Source organism: Macrobrachium nipponense, chromosome 33, assembly GCF_015104395.2.
Source record: "Macrobrachium nipponense isolate FS-2020 chromosome 33, ASM1510439v2, whole genome shotgun sequence".
NCBI lineage: Eukaryota > Metazoa > Arthropoda > Malacostraca > Decapoda > Palaemonidae > Macrobrachium > Macrobrachium nipponense.
Window position 1 is genome coordinate 48,039,452 of NC_087219.1, and position 17,500 is coordinate 48,056,951.

Below are 17,500 nucleotides of genomic sequence, written 5' to 3' on the forward strand. Positions count from 1 at the left end.
TTTATCTTTATGAACATTCCAAAAAAGTGTACGTCATTTATCTTTATGAACATTCCAAAAAAGTGTAGGTCATTTATCTTTATGAACATTCCAAAAAAGTGTAGGGTCATTTTTTTTATCTTATGAACATTCCAGAAAAGTGTAGGTCATTTATCTTTATGAACATTCCAGAAAAGTGTACGTCATTTATCTTTATGAACATTCCAGAAAAGTGTAGGTCATTTATCTTTATGAACATTCCAAAAAAGTGTAGGTCATTTATCTTTACGAGCATTCCAAAAAAGTGTAGGTCATTTATCTTTATGAACATTCCAAAAAAATGTAGGTCATTTATCTTTATGAACATTCCTAAAAGTGTACGTCATTTATCTTTATGAACATTCCTAAAAGTGTGTCATTTATCTTTATGAACATTCGCCAAAAAAAGTGTATGTCATTTAATCTTTATGAAAACATTCCTAAAAAGTTGGGTAGGTGCATTTATCGTTTATTGAACATTCCTAAAAGTGTACCGTCATTTGGAATTTTTATGAACATTCCTAAAAATGTACGTCATTACTCTTTATGAAACATTCCAAAAAAAGTGGGTATGTCATTTATCTTTAATGAACATTTCCTAAAAAGTGTAAGTGCATTTATTTTCTTTATGAACATATTCCTAAAAAGTGCAGGTCATTTATCTTTATGAACATTCCTAAAAGTGTACGTCATTATCTTTATGCTTAACATTCCAAAAAAGTGTAGGTCATTTATCTTTATGAACATTCCAAAAAAGTGTAGGTCATTTATCATTATGAACATTCCAAAAAAGTGTAGGTTTTTTATCTTTATGAACATTCCTAAAAAGTGTAGGTCATTTATCTTTATGAACATTCCTAAAAGTGTACGTCATTTATCTTTATGAACATTCCTAAAAAGTGTAGGTCATTTATCTTTATGAACATTCCAAAAAAGTGTAGGTCATTTATCTTTATGAACATTCCTAAAAGTGTAGGTCATTTATCTTTATGAACATTCCAAAAAGTGTAGGTCATTTATCTTTATGAACATTCCAAAAAAGTGTACGTCATTTATATTTATGAACATTCCAAAAAAGAGGTCATTTATCTTTATGAACATTCCAAAAAAGAGTAGGTCATTTATCTTTATGAACATTCCAAAAAAGTGTAGGTCATTTATCTTTATGAACATTCAAAAAAAGTGTACGTCATTTATCTTTATGAACATTCCTAAAAAGTGTAGGTCATTTATCTTTATGAACATTCCTAAAAGTGTACGTCATTTATCTTTATGAACATTCCTAAAAAGTGTAGGTCATTTATCTTTATGAACATTCCAAAAAAGTGTAGGTCATTTATCTTTATGAACATTCCTAAAAGTGTAGGTCATTTATCTTTATGAACATTCCAAAAAAGTGTAGGTCATTTATCTTTATGAACATTCCAAAAAAGTGTACGTCATTTATATTTATGAACATTCCAAAAAAGAGTAGGTCATTTATCTTTATGAACATTCCAAAAAAGAGTAGGTCATTTATCTTTATGAACATTCCAAAAAAGTGTACGTTATTTATATTTATGAACATTCAAAAAAGTGTACGTTATTTATCTTTATGAACATTCCTAAAAAGTGTATGTCATTTATCTTTATGAACATTCCAAAAAAGTGTAGGTCATTTATCATTATGAACATTCCAAAAAAGTGTAGGTCATTTATCTTTATGAACAGTCCAAAAAAGAGTAGGTAATTTATCTTTATGAACATTCCAAAAAAGAGTAGGCCATTTATCTTTATTGAACATTCCTAAAAGTGTACGTCTTTATATTTAATGAACATTCCAAAAAAAATTGGACGTCATTTATTTTATGAAATTTCCCCAAAAAAGGTGAGGTCAATTTATCTTTAGGAAACATTCCAAAAAAAACAAAAAGGAGGTCATTTATTTTTCTTTATTTGGAACATTCCAAAAAGTGTACATCATTTATTATGTTAATTGAACATTGTCAAAAAAGTGTACGTCATTTATCTTTAGTGAAACATTCCAAAAAAGTGTAAGGTCAATTTATCTTTATGAACATTCCTAAAATGTGCAAAAAAAAGTCATTTATCTGTATGGAACATTCCAACAAAGTGAGTTCATGTCTCTTTTATGAAACAAATTCCTAAAGAAAAAAGTGTAGGTCAGTTTAGCTTTATGAACATTCCAAAAAAAAGTGATTGTAGGTATTTAATCTTTATTGAAACATTTTCCAAAAAAGTTGAGGTCATTTAGCTTACCAAACCTTCCTAAAAAGTTCGCAGGTCATTATCTTTACGAACATTCCAAAAAACCAAAAAAGTTGTACCGTTCATTTTATCTTTACGAACATTCCAAAAAACGTGTACGTCATTTATCTTTACGAGCAGTTTCCAAAAAAAGTGTACGTCCATTTATTCTTTATAACCCTTTAGAACAGTTCCTCGAAAAAAGTGTAACGGTCATTTAATCTGATAGAGCGAAACATATTCTTAAAAATGATACGTCATTTATCTTTATGAACATTCCACAAAAGTGTACGTCATTTATCTTTTAACGAACATTCAAAAAAAGTGGTAGTCATTTATTCTTTAGGAACATTTTTACAAAATGTACGTCATTCCTTTTTTATGAACTGCCTAAAAGGTCTTTCGTCATTTATCTTTAGGAACATTCCCAAAAAAAAAGATGTAAGGGTCATTTATCTTTACAAAATAAAAAGGTGTACGTCATTTATCTTTATGAACATTCCTAAAAAGATTTATGAACATTCTAGGTGTGTACGTCATTTATCTTTATGAGCATTATCAATAAAATAAATAAAAAATGATGGTGTATGAAGATAAGTTCACTTTAAAATAGAGGGAGACATCATTGTTTACAAACTCCTTATTAAAAGTAGTATTGGTCACAAAAAGCACCGCATCAGAAAGTTTCCAAATACACAGAGAACCTGATTCTAAAAGAGATCGAATTATCGGGGAGAAAAGAAAATGTCCCTAATCGACGACACTCGGGCAATACTGTGGGATAAGAAACTCTATAAAAAACAAAGAAGCACAGAAGGAAATCGCTCTCGATGTTTTCCCTGAGGCAGTAAGAAAGACGGAATCCCATGAGGATGATAGGAATGGGAACGGGAACAGACAAAACAAACGCGCGCTCAGTATATAATAATAAACTAAGAGAAAGAAGGATATTGGGGAATGGGAGTCTCTGAACAGTATTGGCTTCAAAGAGAAGGTTCCCTTCTCTTCGGGTTTGGGGAGGGGAGGGCGAGGGGGGGGAGGGTGAGAAGCGATTTAGATATATGAGTAAGAATAACGAATGCATTCTGCTCAAACCAATATTATGTTTTTTGTCCAATACATATCGTTTTGATGTTTTTCCCTTCACATACGAGCATCATATAATCTGGAGTCTTGCTTCAAGAGACGAGACCAATTCTTGCTTATTTCACAAGCACATTGTATGATCCACTTCTAGGTATACCGACCAAATCTGATGGCAATCCATTCAGTGTTCATTTCTGGACCGAACTGTACTTCTTGTCAGAGCATGCGTAGGGAATGGGGCGTCGCTGCTACAGCAGAGGCGGCCCTTCGGAACTTACGTTCCTTCATCATAGTACCAGGGGTTTACGCCACTGTCGACGATTCATTTCCGATGCAGCTACTCCGGTTCCAAGTCCGGATAAGCTCATGAATTAAGAATAGCTCTATGAACGATAACACATCATTCAACTTACGTTCTAGCGTTATGTAAATATAAATTGCTGTAGAGTTATCTCTTACATGTGTTTATTTTTTATCTTTTAGAGTTGCGAGGATGCTACTTCGGCCACACTTTCACACTAGGAAACCGCTAATATCACATTTGCCACCTCGAAGAAGTATCAGACATATAATATTTTATAAAGAATTCATTATGAGGAAACGGTAAATTATTTGAATTACTATATGCACCTGTTACACAACATACTTATTATTAATTATTATTATTATTATTATTATTATTATTATTATTATTATTATTATTATTATTATTATTATCATATAGTCGGCCAGAATATTCAACTTCGCTCCACATTTACTCCGTGGAAAACGGTAATCCTATAAGGATTACGCAGATCACCGACTCGTTCTGTACTTCTACCCTACAAGCTTTGGAAATCTCGTCCTTCCTATGATCTACCTTTATAACGCAATTATATTGCTGCCTTCAGCGTTAAGTCTCATCCTTTAATCCTTTCCTTTTTTTTCTTATTTCCTTCGAGTTTGGGTTGGAAAAGGGCATCACGATGTCCGTCCCACTGACAGCTGTTCACGGGAAAATATCAATGAATGACACCTCAGGTAAGAACTACCAACAATAATAATTACATCAGCAGCCCGAGGACAAACCGTGAGATTAATCGGATGCGCTGTTTGAACTTCGACTAAAATCATCCATTATAGTAGATTCACATCAACCGTGCATCTGATGTCTAGTCCCGTCCCTTACGATGCTCCTGATTGGCAGCTGATAAGCCAATCACAGGGCTGTAAACTCTGTCTCTCGAGAAAGTTCACATAGGAAGGATGTATGTTCCACCTCTCCTCAGGGATACGTCTTTCAAAAGTATCCCTCAGGAGAGGTGGAACATACATCCCGCCTGTGTGGACTCTCGCGAGAGACTGAGAGTTTCCAGCCATGTGATTGGCTTATCAACAGCCAATCAGGAGGAGCGTCGTAAGGGACGGACCTTGACATCAGATGGACGGGTGATGTGAATCTACTATAGTAACTTGAGCCATTCCAGCTTCTGCTGCTGTTTGTTTGCTTGTTTGTTTGTTTGTTTGGTGTTTTTACGTTGCATGGAACGGGACCAACGGCTTTACGTGACTTCCGAACCACGTCGAGAGTGAACTTCTATCACCAGAAATTCACATCTCTCACTCCTCAATGGAATGGCCGAGAATCGAACCCGCGACCACCGAGGTGGGATCTGCTGCTGCTGCTGCAAGCGTCCCGAGTATTGCAAGAAGCTCAACAGGGCCCTTCTCGGCAACGAACTCAGCTTGAAATCAGGTGTTGATTACACTCCACGTAACTGGCTGGAGGGAGAAGTAAACTTGGGGAGGGAGGGTTCCTCTTCTTCCTTCTTCTTCTTCTTCTTCTTCTTCTTCTTGGCGGGAATTGAAGTTTTATTGAATCAAAGTGACTTCTTTTTTTTTTTTACGAATCTAGCTTATATTCATCATGATAAAATAACTGTATATGTTAAGGTTGTTTGAACTTTGGCTCAAACCATGATAAAACTGCTGAGATGGCTTTAGTATTCGCATGATAAAACTTATACACTTATGTAAACTGAAAGGCTGGTTTTATTATTTGCAAAAGGCATGGAAAAACTGTTTTAAAATTGCTGAGGTTGTCTTAGAATTTTCTAAAAACATGATTAAAAATATTGTAAAACTGCTATGTTGCCTTCAACCTTTGCTAAGGGTATAATACACTGCTAGGTTTGTTTAACATTTTCTAAATACATGATGTAACTTACAAAACTATTGGGTGGCTTCAGCATTTGCTAAATTCATGATAAAATTGCTGTCAAACTACTGGGGTTGCTTTAGCCTTTGCTAAAATCACCATAAAAGCACTGTAAAAATTCTAGGGTGGCTTTATATTAAGCTAAAGGCCTGATAAAACTGCTGTAAAATAGGTTTGGCAATTTCCTGCTTTCTTAAATTACTGAAATTATAATGCAACTGCTGCACACCATCTCAGGCAGTTTCAGATTTGCTGAAAGGTCCGACCTGCAGTGAGGTCACATTATTCAGGTGGTTCAGGAATTACAGATAAGATTTGCCCTAAGAATTGTAACGCTTTTTAAACAGTTTCAGAAATGACTTGAACCGTGCAACACAATTCAAATGGTTTCAGATTTACTGTAAGGTTTGCCATGAAGTGTAATAACACTATTCGTGCGTTTCTAGATTCACTGGAAGATTTGACCTCCCTGAAGAAGCGTGGTAGCGTTATTCAAGTCGTTTCAGATTTGCCGAACGACTTCCACAGAACCAAAACATTACAAATTGAAAAGACGGACAGATGAATAAATTATGACACGTACACACTTAATGTATGTGTATACATACATACATACATATATAAATATTCACATATACATAAATACATACAAAAATAAACACATACAAATACATACTTAAATGCAAACTATATGATATATATATATATATATATATATATATATATATATATATATATATATATATATATATATATTATATATATATATATATGCAAGTGTGTATGTATCGTGCACAAAACATATTTACTGCCAACTTTAAAACAAAATAGTCATAAAAATCAATAATTTGGTAATAATACTTACCTATACTACTATCTATTTGTAAGCATATACTGAAAAACATCTTCGATTCAATCACATCTTATGAACTAAATATAAAATTGACGATAAAAAAACTATATACATCCCTTAGAACAGGATATAAAATCTGGCATCAAAACTGCATTGAGGCCGAGTTAAAATATGCAGGCCTAATATAATCTACTTGAGGCTTGGGAGAGGAGCGAGGTGGAGCTAGAGCCAGAGCCACTGGGGCTCACAATTTAAGATCAAAAGTTGGCCGCTCCCTCGGGAGGATGGCACCGAAGTTGCCCGAATTAAGGGGACCAGAAGGACACGGACATGGAAGAGAAAGAGGTAAGGCAGAGGAAGAGAGGGATCGGCGGAGAAGAAATGCATGTCAAATAGGAAGAGGACAGAAAGGATAAAGTTAAGAAAGTAGGAAGTAGAGAGAAAAACAACTTGAAGGCGAAGGTGATGGAGACGATAGAGGTATGATAAAAGAATCGAGTTAAACCATATGAATACAGGAACCATGCGGGATATAAGCGAAGAAAACAATAGGAAAAATAGTATGAAAAGCAGGACGAGAAAATAGAGACACATCTTCCTTTTAAAATCTAGCAAAAATATTGACTTTCGCCATTCTGTCTAAGTAATGCTTCCCCGATTTCCAAAAAACCTTACAACCTTTCTCCTTTAGGGTATTCCAGCAAAGACCTCACTCATTTTTAGCCCCTTTTTCCAATTCGGCAGATTTATCAAGTTTCTCTTCTGCTTCTTCCTGCTCAGTTGCTCCAATTTTTCAACCTTTCCTTGCTTCACTTTGGACCTGTGATCTACTATGCTCAATTTTAGGACTGCCTATTGGATCTCTTCCGGCAGTCCTTTTAAAATACGAATTAATGTTAGATTTGTGTTGAGGCTGGGGACATGGAGGCTATTTTCATTCTGAGTATAACACTTTGGGCGAATTTCAGAAATTGGCATGAATACTTTAGGGATGGGCACAACCTGGAAATCTGATTCTTGATTGGAAGAAACAGAAATAATCATTGTACAGATTTCCATCATTTTAATTCTTTTCCTGCTCTTTAGAATATGGCTTAAATATTCTAAATATTCTCACATGAAAATACTTGATTGGAGTTGCATCGACTGAAAATGATTTATTTCCTGATTTGCAGAATACGAATAAAATCCTTCCATGGACGCGTATCCTCGGAATGAAGCTATATCGCAGGATTTGCAAAGAGTAAATAAAAATTCCGTTCCCGGGGCAGAGTCGACCATTGCAAAGATCAGAAGATCAGAGGAGAGGAGCATGGACTAAGATCTTAACCAGAAGGGCATTGGAATCATATTTCTAGACTCTTATAAGGCTAGCCTACAGGATTTTCCCTAAAAACGAGATGTCTAACCTGGAGAGGGTTCGAGTGAATGAGGTCGAACTGCTGTGTGGGACGAAACTAAGAAGAAAAGACGGAAAATATCTGTACATGGGAGCTGATGCACACTGTAAGCGGGGGTCTCTCAAAATTGAGGGAGCAAAAGGCGTAAAAGCGTGAACAAGATTGTCATTAGACTATCATGTCGACGACTTGTTACAACCTTATCTTTGGAATCATGATAATAATCAATGTTAAATACCCATCGACCTCAAGAGATTAGGGGAAAAGTAAGTTCCCAAGATCAGCTATATCTTAAGTCTGTAGTGTGTTAGAGAATATGAAGGAAGAGTGACGCGTTAGGCGGCAGAGCTTGCACGCGCACCATGAGCAGATAATACTCGATGGAGCCACAGCACTACAGTAGATTCACATCAATCGTGCATTTGATGTCTAGGCCCGTCCCCTACGACATCCTGATTGGCTGTTGATAAGCCAATCACAGGGCTGGAAACTCTCAGTCTCTCTCGAGAGTTCACGCAGGCAGGATGTATGTTCCATCTCTCCTGAGGGATACTTCTGTCAAACGCATCTCTCAGGAGAGGTGGAACATGCATCCTGCCAGTAAAAACTCTCGAGAGAGACTGAGAGTTTCCAGCCCTGTGAATGGCTTATCAACAGCCAATCAGGAGCGTCGTAAGGACAGGCCTAGACGTCAAATGCACGGTTGATGTGAATCTACTTATAGTAGTAGCAGAAGTAGGAGTATTAGTAGTAGTACTTACTTGAGTGGGATCATGACATCGGGGTTGTCGTCGAATGTGACTCTTGGATCTTTGATCAAGAAGACGAAGAGGAAGACAGTTGCCAAGGCCAGTCCTACACCCAGCCATCTCCCACGCCGTCGGCACACCCAGAACCTGAAGAGACAATAATATCAAAATGCAATTATATAACCAATAATAATGGTAATCATAACCAATATAATATTATAATCAAAATATTTTGCAACAATGGTATAAAAAGTAATATACCATAAAAACTACAGTATCAGTAATAATAATAATAATAATAATAATAATACAATAAATTAATACTTATATTATAATTCAAATATTTTGTTACAATCATACAAAAAATAAAAATAACAAACAACTAGGCTTAATAATAATAATAAAATGCAACTAAACAAATAATAATCTTGCTAATAATAACTAAAACAATAATATTATAATCCTAAACATTTTGTAACAGTGGCATAAAAAATCAAAATAACATAACACATATAGCCTTAATAATAATAACAATAATAATAATAGAATGTAATTACATAAGCAATAATTATATCAATTACTAAAATAATAATTATATGATCCAAATACTTTGTAACAATGGTATAACAAAATAAATTCCATAAAAAATTACAGAAAATAATAAAATAATAATAATAATAATAATAATAATAATAATAATAATAATAATGTTATAATTAAGAAATTTTACAACAAAGTTATAGTAATGCCACAACAGCTACAGACTTAGAAATAATAATAATAATAATAATAATAATAATAATAATAATAATAATAATAATAATAATATAATTAAGAAATTTTGCAACATTTATGTAATAAAAGCTATAGTAATGGCTTAACTTACAGACTTAGAAATAATAATAATAATAATAATAATAATAATAATAATAATAATAATAATAATAATAATAAAATAATAATAATAATAATAACTCACAAAATTACCAAGTGATTCATGTGTAAATCTGTAACCTACATCACAGCAGCGTCACATCATCACAAAAGGACAACGACACCGCTGCTATTGCTGTTGCTGCTGTGTCAGCCGAAGCATAACAAACTTTTTTCCCTCCTAAAAAAAGAAAAAAAAAAAAAAGGACACAGCACCTCTGTCTCCGGTCACACAAGCGATCACCCCGGTTTTAAAACGTCCGAAATAATGCGAGTCATATCGGCCTGGATAGGTACATTAGACGCAGTTCGCTGGATTTCGAGGGCTTTGACAAAAGAGGAGGAGGAGGAGGAGGAGGAGGAGGAGGAGGAGGAAGGAGGAGGAGGAGGAGGAGGAGGAGGAGGAGGAGTAGGAGTTCATTTTCCGGATGTCCGGCTGAAAGATGGGAGAATACGTAGTCCGATAAGCGAAATGCGAAGATGGATCCGCAAAATGTCTGGTAATGAAGCGTGATATTTGAGACCCGCCAAAGTTGGACTGTATCGACGTTAACGGAATTAACTCTAGGCATATGGATAAATTTACGTATGTATGTATACATATATATTAATATATATCTCATATATAATTTACATTTATACATGTGTATGTATATGTTATCTATACATACACGAAAATATATACTAATATATATATATATATATATATATACATACAAACATTGCATATGTACGTATGAATGTATGTATACATATATATTTTCTATATATCAAATATATATTTACTTTTATACATGTTGTGTATAAATGATATATATAGGATAACGCGAAAATACATGCTGTATATTATATATAAATTAAAACAAAAAAAACATTGACTACTATAAAAAAAAATAGTTCAAAGCTTTGTGAAACTAATTTTTTTCAACCATCCAGTAACTCAGATTTTTCGGGGAAGCGAGAGAGAGAGACCTTACCTTACAGACCTTACATCTTGTTCGGGTTGCCCCAGGTCCCTCAGTGTGAGGCACCTCTAATGTCTACCAGAGAGTTGCTAGTACATCTTCCGGTATATTTTGCATCTTCCAATCTTGGATGGTCTGGGATGCAGTTTAGAGATTTGTCGAGCTTATTCTTAAACACATCTACGCTCACTCCTGATAATACTTCCTCAGATGAGCTGGCAACGCATTGAATAGACGCTGCATTATCGATGCTGGTGCGTAGTGGATTAATGTCCTGTGTGCTTTCCTTATTTTTCCTGGTATAGTTTTTGGGCACTATTAATCACCTCTGCTTGCTCTTTCTGATATTTTTAGTTCCATGATATTTTCTGCTATTTCCTTCTATCTGTTTCCATGCCTGAATTATCATGTAGCGTTCTCTTCTCCTTTCTAGACTATATAATTTTTAAGAATTGTAGTCTTCCAGTAGTCTAGGTCCTTAACTTCTCTTATTCTAGCTGTAAAGGACCTTTGTACATCTCTATTTGTGCAATATCCTTTTGATAGTGTGGGTACCATATCATATTGCAATATTCAAGTGGACTACGAACATATGTTTTATAAAGCATAATCATGTGTTCAGCTTTTCTTGTTTTGAAGTGCCGTAACAACATTCCATTTTTGCTTACATTTTGCCAAACAGAGTTGCTATTTGATCATTGCATAACATGTTCCTATTCATCATCACACCAAGGTCTTTAACTGCTTCCTTATTTGTGATGGTCTCATTATTAGGTCCCTTATATGCATATAGCTTTCTTTCTCTGTCTCCATAATTTATTGATTCAAATTTATCAGAGTTAAATACCATCCTATTTACCTCTGCCCAATCATATACTTTGTTAAGGTCTCTTTGTAGAGCGTTCCTATCTTCATCACAAGTAATTTCTCTACTTATTCTTGTGTCATCTGCGAAACTACTCACTACCGAATCCTTCACATTATTGTCTATGTCTTCAATCATAATAACAAACAGTATTGCAGCTAACACCGTACCTTGCGGCACACCGGATATTACCTTGACTTCATCCGATTTCTCGTCGTTTGCAATAACTATCTGTTTTCTGTGTGTAAAAATTCTTTTAACCATCTTCCTACTTTATCCACGATATTGTGTTTTCTAATTTTCTTCGCTAATATATTATGGTCTACTTTATCAAAAGCTTTTGCAAAGTCTAAATAAACCACATCTGTTTCATTTCCGCTTTCATATTTTGCAATATGTTCTCACGGTGGACTAACAGTTGGGTTTGTGTACTTTTTGCCGGGTACGAAACCATGTTGTCCTTTATTAAACAAATTATTTTTTATTAAATGTTTCATAATATTTTTCTTCATTACCCTTTCATACACTTTCATAATATGTGATGTTAGACTCACAGGCCTATAATTACTTGCCTCTAGTCTTGATCCACTTTTGAAAGTAGGGGTAATATATGCTAATTTGTGCTCCTCATAATCTTGCCTGTATCTACACTTTGTCTTAATAATATTGCAAGTGGCTTTGCGATAGAATGAACTACTTTCTTTAACAAAATAGCAGGAATTCCATCAGGCCCTGCAGCAGCTCCATTTTTAATTTCATTAATAGCCTGCACAATATCAGCTTCATTAATATCTATGTCAGCTAAATATTCACTATTTTCATCCCTTACTTCTATATCATTATCTTCATTATCTATTCTAGGGTGAATTCTCTCTTATATCGTTCTGCCAGTATGTTGCAAATTCCTTTTTTTCATTCGTTAATCTCCCTTCAATTCTCAGAGGGCCTATTTCTATTCTTCTTTATTCATCTCTTCGCATATGAGTATAATAGCTTGGGGTTTTGCTTGATATTTAATAGGGTTTTTTTCTTCCAAGTCCCGTTTTCATTTTCTTTTGATTGTATAATCTTTTGTTCTGCATTTTCTATCTTACTTTTTAGTTCTATAACTTTCCATGCATTTTTTTCTTTTGCAAGACCTTTTTCCACTTTCTGATTTTCTGGAACAAGATCCTTCTGTCTCTTGGTATGCATGAATGATGTTTACTTTTTCTTCTTCCGGTATATATTTTTCCACTATTTTCTCCAATATTTTATATAATATCTCCGTATTTCCCTTTATGTCATCACTTACGAAAATGTTATCCAATCTTTGTTTAATTCTTCATTAATTTCTGACCATTTTATATTTTTACTGTAGAAGTTTGTATTTTCCATCATTACCTTCCCACTTTTTCAGTTTCAATTTTGATTATCTCTATTTTCACTTGCTTTGGAATGAACTGTTAATTCTATGACATTATGGTCTGAAATATTCGCATTATAAAACTATTATTTCTTTAACATAATTCATCTCGTTCACAAATACTAGGTCTAAAGTATTTTCCTTTCTTGTTGGCAGTGATTTATTTGTTGAATGTTGTATTCTAGTAGCATATCTAATAGCTTTTCAAATTGCCTATTATCTTCTGCACTACTATTACTCTCTTTTTTATATGTATAAGTACAACCACAATTCTCCTATTCGTTCTTTCCATTCTACGAAAGGAAAGTTGAAGTCACCAGATAGGAGAATAGTCCAGTCCTTGTGATTTATACATATATCATCCAATTTTTCAATTATTAAGTCAAACTCTTTAGTATTAGGAGGTCTATATATTACTATGTTCATCAATTTTTCAGATTCAAATTCTACCGCTATTAGTTCACATTCTGAGTTACTATATTTCTCATATATTTTTCCTTGTTTTTTGTCTTTCCCATATATTGCGGTTCCCCCTTGATTCCTATTTTTTCTATCTGATCTATAAGTTTGGAACCCTTTTATTTGATCATCATTCCCAGTCTCTTGGGAATACCAGGTTTCACTTATATTCATTATATCTATTTTCTTTTCATTTTGGTTAGTTCTTCTAAGTACTCTATTTTTCTTTTTGAGTTACTCGTAACTAAACCCTGCGCATTCATCACTATGATGGTTTGCGTGTTTCTCCTTCATTAAATACTGGTAGTAATAAGGATTTTCCCATGTCTCTTTCCTGTTCTGGTATGTTGTTCTTTTTTTCATTTCCAGAAATTCTGACATTAAAAAAAATCCAACTTTTCCATAATATTTGATCTTCCTTCATCATAATTATTCATTTTGTGTCTGAATCTGCAATTTTCTCCGTTTCTGCAATATCCTCTTGCATAATAAATACAGTTATTATCTCTTGAGTAGAATTTCGGAGCTGATGCTTTGAAATTTTTTGCTGACACCTCTGCATATCTCATTGGTGGTTTGCTTTTTCTCTTTTACCTGATATTCTTGATTTCTCTCTTTATTTGTTTCTTTCTTATTTTGGATTTTATTACTTGGTTGGTTATTTATTTGATTATGATTCATGGCTACAGGGTGCATATATTTGCATTTTTTTGTCGAACTTACATCCTTTTCCTTCTTTAGGTTTTTACATATTTTTGGATGCAGATCTCTGCAATCATCCCCATATCCATCTAAGTATGCACATTTACCATATATTTCATAGTTTGACATATCTTAGGATGTTTGTAGTAACATCCTTTCTCAAATCTGCAATTCCTCTTTTCAAAAAGGTTGCAGATTTTGTCTTTCTTGTCTATATTTTCCTCTTTCCCGTCATTGTATAGATCTGGGTAGAGCCTCTTCGGGATTTGCTTTTCTGTTGTCACATCGTAATTTATTTCTTCGTAGGTATGCTGCTTTATTGCCTCATATGTAGTATCAATGAGTATCTCTGCATCCATACTTTTATCTTGTTCTTTGTTTTCCTTATTTTTTTTCTGTCATTCATTTTTGTTTACTTCTCTTCCGTCTCTTCTTTTTCTTCTTCTTCTTCCTCTTCCTCTTCTTCTTCATCCTCAACTATTTGTACATTCAATCTTGAGTTTAATAACATTGTCTATCCATGATAGACATGTTGAACAAAAAATTCTTGTATCTTTTCTCAAATCTTGTATTACCTCAGCACACTGTGGATGGTCGGAATGTTGCATGCAGCACATTTTCTGATTAGGTTTTGTGGATTGACTATGCTATACCAAACCTTACACAGTTTGCATGCTTTTGGCATTCTTTTCCTAATGCATCAATTAGGATATTCACAGATTCACCTTATTCATTTTCTTTGTCGGCAATATGTTGGTTTATGTATATTTTCTTTATGAGTCTCTTGACCACTTGGATTTTATTGGAACTTCTTCAATTATTTTCAAGATATTTTTCATTAGATTTGTTCCAGAGAGAGAGAGAGAGAGAGAGAGAGAGAGAGAGAGAGAGAGAGAGAGGGGGGGGCAGCTTTACATTTAATCAAAAACATTTATTTAGTTCTACTGCAGCTCCCAAAATAGGCACATACGTAATAACAATTATTATTCAGCTTTTCCTACGTTAGAGTTATCAAATCAAAGTTCCATGCATCACTTTTCCCTCCAACCGAAAGGGGGTTAATAAAAGCTAAGTGAGGCAAAGCAAATTTCAGTAATGGCACAATCAAAAAAGGGCGTTGACCACTGCAACATGTGACAGATACACTGCATCTCTTTCTCTCGCATCTCTCATTTTGAGTTGGTGTGTTATGTATGTAGTATGTATGTATGAAAGTATGTATGTATTTATGTACACACACACACACATATATATATATATATATATATATAAAATAAGTGTATATATGTGTATATATATATATATCTATATATATATATATAATATATGTAATTATTAGGTGTTATATATAATATATATGCATATATATATATATATATATATATATATATATATATATATATATATATGATATACTCAACTGATCTATCCTTGGCAAACGGAGTCTTGATAGAAAGAGGTGTAAAACCAGCACTTGTTACATAAAAACATCCTTATTTTTTTCTTATGACTACCGGTTTCGGAGTAACTGTCTCCATCATCAGGTCTATACAAAAACACAGAAAGAAAAAAAAAATTAAAAATCACTAAATTACCATCGATCATTAGAATGAAGTAATGTTACACAAAGGTTACATTGTATATATAATAAAAACAAAGTAATGTACAAGCATAAAAAAAGGGAAAGTAAGCAATATTAAAAAATAAATAAATAAATAAATATATAAATAAATACCTGCATCATGAAGGCATACAAACATACTACTACTTTAAAAACACAGCATCTCCGTGGACCTCTCGTTGTTACTGAGGGAAGGTTTCAACTTTAAAGTGTAGAGACTTTCTACTATTGCCAGCTCCATGGGGGCCACTCGACTAGAGAGAATGGAAAATGAATCTAACTAAGAGGGTGATCACTATTTTCTGCGTGATCCCGTATGGCACTGAATGGTGGTTTTGCTAAAAGCTGTTTGTCCTAACTGATCTTCCAAGTGTTCAAACCATCGTACACGTGCTTGGCGCTTTGTTTTCCCCACGTAAATTGCATACAGCAATTGCACTCGTATTTATATAACATGAGACTGTAGTTCTGGGGGTACGTGTTCTTTGTACTTGAACAAACCACCAATAGTATACTTAGGCTTGAACACTACCCTAACATTAACTTGAGGATAAAATTCTCTTAAAAGTTTTAGTAGTCTATTTTTAACAGAAAAACTCTTATTACCATAGAAAAACATAGTAAAATACAGTACCGCTTTATTGGCTTTTAAAATGGAAACTTTCGGGAACAATAACTTTTCTAGCTGTTTACCAACATACGTATCTATGAAATTCTAAATGAAGACTAAAATAATTTGAACAAATGTTAAAGGCACGGGTCACAAGTGTACAAACTAAATTGCGTTTATAAACTATTGGGATGAATGAAGAGAATTGAGTTGTGATCCTGTAAATGTGTGGTTTCCTGTAAACTGATGTTGAAAAAGTGTTATCGCTGTGTTTACTTATGAGCACGTCAAGGAAAGCTAAAGTATTATTGTTCTCTACTTCTGAAGTAAATTCAATATTTTGGTGTTTGAGTTAAAATAATCAAGAAACAAGGGTACATGTTCTTCAGATCTAAAAATTAAAAATGTATCATCTACATAACGTCGGTAGAACAGTGGTTTCAAAGAACTGGGACAATTATCTAACCAAACCACTTCGTGATGAGAATAAAAAGGCATTGGCCAGAGTAGGAGAGAGGGGTTTCCCATTGCTACACCATCTTTTTGTTTATATAAACATTTGCGTTAAACAATATAAAAACATTCATTGACGCAGCTAATGTGAGTAGTTTGTGTAACTGTTGTTTATTAAAATTACGGATAATATTGGAGTCATTAAACAAGTTGTTGATGCATATATCAATGGTTTCTGCTAAAGGAATATTAGTAAATAAAGATTTTAACATCGAAACTCACAAGAACACAATTACCTAGTTCTAGATCACAAATTTCTTTGGCAAAAGTAAATGAATCTTTACTGTATACTGATTGCATGTTACAGGAGCTAAAATAGGAACAAGAAACTTTGACAAATGGTAGTTGAAAGTACCTATAGCTGACATGATTGGTCTGAGCGGGACACCTTCCTTGTGACCTTGGGGAGGCCATAGAGCACTCCAGGTTTAGATCCAGATGTAAATATATCGTTATAAGTATGTTCATCTAGAACACCCTCAGACATCAACTTTCTTAAGAAACTGTTAATACTTTCCTCCTTTATTGAGTAACTTTAAAAGAATGTCGTCTTTAACTACTTCAAATTTAGTGTGGTCGTCAAGGATAAATGCATCTTACTTAAATATTCATCTTTATTAAAAGAACAACCCGTTGCCTTTATCAGGTCGTATTACCACTATGGATTTATCTTTGGATAAGCTTAATAAAGCAGAATGCTCTTCCATAGAGATATTGTGAATAAAATCGGTATGAGGATCAAATATGCAGACTGAGCCAGATGCTTCAAGGAACTTCTGAAAAACTGAAAACCTCTATTGTCGGAGTCATAAAATTCATGAGTAATCAATTTTTTTAAAAAATATTTTCAAAAAGTACAAAAGTGTTCAATAAAATC

At 33.7% G+C, this 17,500-nt stretch overlaps 1 protein-coding gene across 1 annotated transcript in view; it reads right to left on the minus strand.

Moving 5' to 3' along the window:
* Positions 1-17,500, minus strand: part of LOC135203160 (polypeptide N-acetylgalactosaminyltransferase 1-like) — a 318,981-nt gene that overhangs the window by 60,671 nt on the left and 240,810 nt on the right. Inside the window, exon 2 of the mRNA XM_064232844.1 lies at positions 8,563-8,697. Coding sequence (XP_064088914.1) covers positions 8,563-8,697 — 135 coding nt within the window. The remainder of the gene's footprint in view (positions 1-8,562; positions 8,698-17,500) is intronic.